At 34.9% G+C, this 7,327-nt stretch overlaps 1 protein-coding gene across 1 annotated transcript; it reads left to right on the top strand.

Annotated features, from left to right (window-relative positions):
- The first annotated feature begins 4,063 nt into the window (after window positions 1-4,063).
- On the top strand, window positions 4,064-6,507 carry LOC133203450 (neuronal acetylcholine receptor subunit alpha-6-like). The gene is made up of 3 exons (XM_061339229.1): window positions 4,064-4,375; window positions 5,543-6,257; window positions 6,303-6,507. Exons 1-3 carry the CDS (start codon window positions 4,064-4,066, stop codon window positions 6,464-6,466), a joined length of 1,191 nt encoding a protein of 396 aa, XP_061195213.1. The 3' UTR covers window positions 6,467-6,507.
- The last annotated feature ends 820 nt before the right edge of the window (window positions 6,508-7,327 follow it).

Raw genomic sequence — 7,327 nt, 5'->3', positions numbered from 1 at the left:
GTCCCCCGCTTTCACTGAAAGTGGGGGATATAAATTTGTGTCTGTCTGTCCGTCCGTTCGTCTGTATTTCTCTCTGTCTGTAACACTTTCGTTTCCGCGCGATATCTCGAGAACCCTTTGAGCTTTCGCAACAAAATTTTGCATAGCAACTCCCAAGGGACTAAAAAGAATCCTATTAGTTTTGAGGTCAAAAGGTCAAAGGTCAAGATAATAAATTCATAAATTCTGTCTGTTTTAACGCTTTCGTTTCCGCGTGATATCTCGCGAATTCTTTAAGCTTTTGCAATGAAATTTTACATAACAACTCCCTGTGGCCTAAGGAAGACCTTTATTGATTTTGAGGTCAAAAGGTCAAAGTTCAAGGTCGTTAATTCACAAATTCCGTCTGTGTGTAACACTTTCGTTTCCGGGCGATATCTCAAAAAGCTTTTGAGCTTTTGCAAAGATATTTTATACCATAACTCCCTATAGCATCTCTCGCCCCTCTCAAAGTGTCCCGCCCCGTTTTTTTTTTTTTACTTTATTGTATATTTAAAAGTCGCTTGGGACTATTTTTAGCACAGAGGCATGTGGAGAGTTATAACGTATAATACAGGTTGCCGGTCCACTTAATATGCTAATTACATCTATTAGAACTGTTTAGTAAAGGCTAAATTAGACAATATGTAATGTGTAAAATTCTGACAATATCAAACGTGAATATAAACATTATATGTGACCTAATGTTTGCATTTAATCAGACTTAACTCAATATGAGTCATATTATTGAAATGAGTAGATCAACTTCTTGTTACATAGTCAAAGAAGCATAACTCTTACGACATGATCATTACTGACTTTTGTGTGTGACCTAGTGTTTGCCTTTAATTTGCTGTAATATCAAGTGCCTCCGTGGTCTAGGGGTATGTTGCTCGCTTAGCGATAAAAGATAAAAAAAAAAAAAAAAAAAAAAAAAATGTTGCTCGCTTAGCAAGCGAGAGGTCCGGGTTCAATCCCCGATCGATTCTATTTTTCTTTTTTTAATGTTTTTGTTTTTGTTTTGTTTTGTTTTTTTTGATTTACTAAATGATACTATTCAACATGTGAAATGAAAAAGTTATGATGTATGGCGTGTACAAACTCATAAAATCATTAGTACAGTGTGATAAATATTCTGTATATTAAAAAGAATCTTCTATACACATATTAAAGAATAAGCAATCAAATGTTTATATCCATATTGGCATTTAATTTGCTTCAATATACATGTACATGTATACATTTAATAATTCTACAAATACAGGGGGTCAGTGTGACCCCCCTCCCTGAACTGCGCATGCTCTTCTTTTTTCCCTAAGCGGGGGACACTGATTCTCTGAATTAGCTTGTTTCATACAGATTTTTAGACCATTATTTTCACGCAGAATTGTCTTAAGATTTTTTCGTTTGCCCGATCATAACAAGGAGCACACGACGGATTTGACCGGTCGACAGGGGATGCTTACTCCTCCGTGGCACCTGATTCCGGTGCCACGGAGGAGTAAGCATCCCCTGTCGACCGGTTTGAACCAGATTAGGTCGAAATTTGATTTTGGAGAAGACAAAGAGATTTGGAAAGCTTCCAGACGACAGACGGACAGATGGACATCGGACACTCTTTGATCAGAAAAGCTCACTTGAACCTTTACTGCATGCGATCAAAAAGAAAAAAGAAAAAGAAAGAAAAAAACACCCTGAAACATAATTGTTTGTTTAGAACGTTTCTGTAGGTTATAATACCCATGCAACACCATAAACATAAAGTCAAGTGATCAATTTTATTTAAATCGGTCTACGGGTAAAAATGGAATTTATTTAGGAAATAGATTTTAAGGCCTCTTTTTTATTCTTTTCCATTGCCCTTCAATTTAATGTAAAATATCTATGTGGTGAAGACAGGAAATGATTTTGTAAAACAACGAAGTAATTAACTTACAGCTGCGCGGCTTCTTCAACATATTTCTATTTATATTCTCCCCCACTACTTTCGTCCAAATATAAAACAATTATTTTCAAAGTATAATAAGAAAAAGCTCGTCTTTAAGGAATGATACTCGCTATAACCTTTTATTTTGCTAACGAATCGGATATATTCCATACATTCTGGCTTTTGGAAAATCTTAGATTAGAAATATAACCCTTTTTTTTTTGGCAAGTCCGTCCTTTTATTTTAAAAATACAAATATTATGACTAATAATGAGCGCACACAATATGGAAAATTACAGGTAGGCTATTGTATGCGTTTGGATTATTTTATAACGCAAAATGAACTTATTTTTGGAAGAATTTAATAAAAATATATATAGAACTTCACAAAATGAAAACACTTGTAATATTGTGTCACCTTTGAAGATGTTTGATGTTGAATTGATTTTATTTAGCAATATATCATTATTTGAATACGAAATTGTACCCCGAGACAGGTCATAGCTTGGTTTGAGAAGAGACATTTTAGGACCGGATTGTGACCATAGTTCATAAGCTTTAAAATGGATATATTTTGATTTATTTGTGTCAAATTTACGTTCCATTTCAAATCTCTATACTTAAACCGAGAGAATAGCAAGATAACCCGGAGAAGATACATTTTACTTCATTCTTTTGAGCATTTCATTGTTATTTATTTATTTTTTACAGATGTTTTGGATCATTGTATCAATTTTAAACTACTTATATTATTGTAAATCTAAATGTATCATTTTCAACGATTTATATTATTGAAAATCAATGTGTATCATTTCCACCTACATGTATTTATACTCATTTGTTAACATTAAACCAGTGTGTATCATTTTCAATTATTTATATTATTGTTAATCCATGTGTATTATTTACAAGTATTTATATTACTGTAGATCTAAATGTATCATTTTCAACGACTTATATTATTGAAAATTCATTTGTATCATTTTCAACTTTATATATTTATATTGTTGTAAATTCATGCGTATCATTTTCAATTATTGAAATTATTGTTAATAGAACAGTAATAACGAACAGTATACAATCTCGAAAGTCCAATGAAACGAGTAGAGCAAACACGGACCTCAAAATTTAGAGGTGGGATTAGGTGCCATGGAGGGGTGAGCATCCCGTGCCGACCGGTATTCAACTATTTATATTATTGTTATTCTATGTGTATCATTTTCAACTATTCATATCATTGTAAATCCATGTGTATCATTGAGTTGAATGTTTACTGACGTCTTTCATACGAATTGTTAGGCAATTAATATCACACTAAATTGTCTATCGTTTTCTTCTGTTTACCTAAACATGACAAAGAGCACATGGTAGTTGTGACCTGCCGATAAGGGGTGTTCACTACCCCATGGCACCTGGTCCTACCTCTGGTTTCAGAGGTTCGTGTTTGCGTTGCTCACAATTTTATTTAATTGAACTTTGAGTATAATAACTGTTTGTTTTCTCCCCATATGTATATCATAAATCGATGTATATCATAAATCCATCTATCAATTTATCAATTTCAGTTTATGTGTATCATAGTCAATCTTTGTTTTTCATTGTCGATCTAGATGTAACATTGGCAATCTATGTGTGCAAAATGTAAATCTTTATCAAAATGACTGCTCGTAGTTTATTTTAAAACCCTATTTAAGTGTCTATAGCTGTGGTTAAACACCAAAAAAAAAATCATTTCATTTGAACTTCTTTACAAAGTTCACAGACATCCCCGTAATTAAGGTCTCGTCATTAGTATTCTTTTTCGCTGTTATCCCAAGGACATGTGTGTACTTCAAGCGTAAATACAAGCAATCAACAGAGAGCATGTACATTTAATGAATTAAACACTTGAACTGGTTGGAAATGTAGATATTTATAGAGATTACTGGATAAGTGCTAAGCAGGGAAATTTAAACACCAAGAGTACATTTTAGGGACGGTCCATTGAAGCTGTCCCTCTGGGAAAATATGACAATGCACGCTTATAAAATGTATAAATACGGTCGCTTATACCACATCATTCATTGAAAGCATCTCTCCTTTTGTACAAGCCTCGTTGTTTTTCAAACTGGCCTGAAAATGACCATCTTATTTCTACTGCTTTCAACTGTAATGTGGATGGTAAACTCTACACATCTTTCTTACACGATACAGGACTACCAAGCCCTGACCAATAGATTACTGGCTAACTACTCTAATAAAATCCGTCCGATTTTTGACCAGGGACAGACTCTGCCTATGGAAGTCAGTTTGTGGATATCGAGTATCAATGACGTCAACGACGTAGCTCAGAAGATGGTCACTACCGCATACTTGGCCGTGACATGGACAGACGACATGTTAACTTGGAATTCAACAGAAACAGGGATTTATTGGATGCAGTTCAACCAGGTTAAATCTCTCTCTCTCTCTCTCTCTCTCAAAATTTTACAAGAAATTAACACAAAATTGATTTTTGTCATTTTCTATTATTTCATTTGTGTAATTAAGATTAAAAGGAAGTGAGCATAAAAATAAAACAATTTTTTCTCCATGTAGAATTAACCTCAGCATTTCAAGCTCTAAATCTTCTCTAAATTCTAACACTATGTGAAGACTTTCATTATACCCATATGTATATATATTTGATTCAGAACAAACCGTAATCAATTTGCCTAGTGTGCTTCCATCTGTTTTTCTGTAGGCACAAAGTAATAAAGATTTGAAATTTAGGTCACTGTGTGCCTTACCTCCAAGGTTTATATTAAATTAAATGTACTGTGTATCCATCGATGCAACTGCATGCATGAAATCTTTCATTACCTCCAACGTTTATATTAAATTAAATGTACTGTGTATCCATCGATGCTACTGCATGCATGAAATCTTGCATTTCCTGCTTCATTTATTCTGTTTTATAATAACTTTAGATCTGTATATCACAAGAAATGTACATGCATGATACGTGTATATGTACCATCTAATGCAAGAAGTTGCATCTGACATAAATTCTAACGCTTGAGATATTCTTATTTAGGACAGTATTAAAACAAGTTTCTTGCTAATTACCAGTAAAACATAAACCAAACATGCATTTTCTTTGAATTTGTCTGATGCAAGTAATGCTGCATCTGACCTACACTTATTTTTCACTTCTTTGAATAAAAAAAAAAAAAACAGAATTTAACTTGCTCTCAGTTTACATTAAGTTTACATTAAGTGTACATTAAGTAGGATAGATTGCAAACTTATTGGTTTTGCCCATCTATAGATTCTTTTTACGATGTTTTGAATGTGTCCTGCAGACGTGTCATTCTAGAAAGAACAACTTAAATTTCGTATTAAAAGGTCAAACACTGATATCTTTCCCAGTCGGTAATGCTAAAATGGGATTTTTTTCTGAAGTGGATGAACAATCCCTCTATTTCACATTGGTTCTGCGTTGTTACATTAAAACGTAAACTTCAGTTTTCCTCTCCATTGATACAAAATTTGAACAGTCGATCTTTTGTGATACAGTTTACTAAAAACACCAGTTTAACAGTACATATCTAAAATGGAAGTAACTTACCTTTTCAGAAAGATTTATGGATTCCGGACATCGTGCTGAGTAACGGATTCACGGCTTTCAAACCTCTTGGTGGTGATTTCTATTTTCTTTATGTGGATAGCGATGGATCAGTTTCTTGGTATCCGTACATGGTGTTTGAATCCAAGTGTAAAATCGATGTTTCATTTTATCCCTTCGACTCACAAACGTGTAAAATTAAGTTCAAGACGTGGAGTTATAGCCGATATGAAGTCAATCTAACAGTTTCTGAAGATAAGCTAGGTTTTTATGACTTTGTGGAAAACAGTGTATGGGAAGTAACGTCGACAGATGCAGTAAATGACTTTGCAAGCTATGAACCGACAGTGTCATTCATAGTACATCTAAAGCGAAAATCTTTGTACTATATCATGAATGTGTTTCTTCCTATAATTTTTCTGGGTATCCTCAGCCCCGTAGTGTTCATAATCCCTGCTGATGCTGGGGAGAAAATGGGTTACGCCGTGACAATATTCCTGACCTTCGTCGTGTTTCTAACTATCGTAAGTTCGAACCTTCCAGTTAATTCTGACAGTGTCTCCTATATGGGAGTTTACCTCATCATCAAGCTTCTGTTTGGAGCTTTGATTATCGTCATTACGTCAATACAACTACGCATTAACCATAGGAAGCCAGAGAGAGAAATTGGGAAAGTGTTTCGTGCTTTTGTTAGACAAGAGCGTCGTCTACGGTGTGCAGGTAAAAGTTCGGGCTCGGGCTGCACATGCTCTAGACGTGTGCATGGAATAGACCTCCCGGTAACGGAGGACAAAGGAAAGGCGAGGGAGGCAATTGAGGAGGACATTAGCTGGAATGACGTGTCCTCCGCAATAGACTTTTATTCATTTTGGTTCCTGGTTCTTGCAGATATAGCAGTAACTTCCTCCATATTTACATATACTGCATTGAATTAGCTCACACACATTGATGATAAAGAAACGTACAATCATGAACTTTTGTCCACTATCCTTACAACAGTTATGATTTTTCAATTATTCAAACTATTTGTTTTAAAATAACCCAGAATATATTTTCTTTATGTATTTACGAGTGTCTTTATTATTGAAGTGAAAATGTTTTACTGTACGACCGTTGGGCGAGCGAAGTTGTGTAGCTTCAATTTCAAATTTTATCTTCTTCTTCTTCAAACTTCAAACTGCACTAGTCGCCCGCGTGGCGCAATGGTTAGAGCGTCTGCTCTAGAGTTGCGGAGTAAGGAGTTGATCCTTACGTCGTGGGTTCGAATCCCACTGAGGGACGTGGAGACCGGTCCTTCGGATAAGACCGTATAAACCGAGGTCCCGTGTCGCAGTAGGTGCTGGCACGAAAAAGTTCCCTCACTGCTCAATGGCCGTAGGTGCCGAGTATAGGACAAAATTTGCAGCTCTCCACCGGCAAATGGTGGCGTCTCCCTAAGAGTGAAAAATTCTCGAGAGGGACGTTAAGCAAAATAAAATCAATCAATCAAACCGCACTAGACAGAGACGTTTGTTGTACTTCCAGAACGGAGTCTAAGTAGCAGAATTTTTAACTAGAGGCATTGTAGAGTAGATTTAATTAATTTTTGTTTCTTATAAGCTTTCATACTGCAAAAATTAAAACTTCACGAAAACTATGGATATGTTTTATTCGCCATGATTGCTTGAGAATGTTTTTGTAAAAGAAATCTAGGAAGGTTTCACGAATCTACATATTTTATTTCTAATTTCTTTGCCGAATCTACATATTTCATTTCTAATTTCCTTGAAGAATCTACATATTTCAGTTCTAATTTC

The sequence above is a fragment of the Saccostrea echinata genome, unplaced genomic scaffold, assembly GCF_033153115.1.
Source record: "Saccostrea echinata isolate AGI-Se365-2 ecotype Australia unplaced genomic scaffold, CSIRO_AGI_Sech_v1 ptg000051l, whole genome shotgun sequence".
In the NCBI taxonomy this organism is placed as follows: domain Eukaryota; kingdom Metazoa; phylum Mollusca; class Bivalvia; order Ostreida; family Ostreidae; genus Saccostrea; species Saccostrea echinata.
Note: the sequence above shows the minus strand (reverse complement) of the source record. Positions and strands in the feature narration are given on the sequence as shown.

Coding starts and splice junctions, on each gene's coding strand:
- LOC133203450 (XM_061339229.1), top strand. CDS start 4,064: ATGACCATCTTATTTCTACTGCTTTCAACTGTAATGTGGATGGTAAAC. Junction 4,376..5,542: donor ATTGGATGCAGTTCAACCAG/GTTAAATCTCTC, acceptor TTACCTTTTCAG/AAAGATTTATGGATTCCGGA. Junction 6,258..6,302: donor TCTACGGTGTGCAGGTAAAA/GTTCGGGCTCGG, acceptor TGCATGGAATAG/ACCTCCCGGTAACGGAGGAC.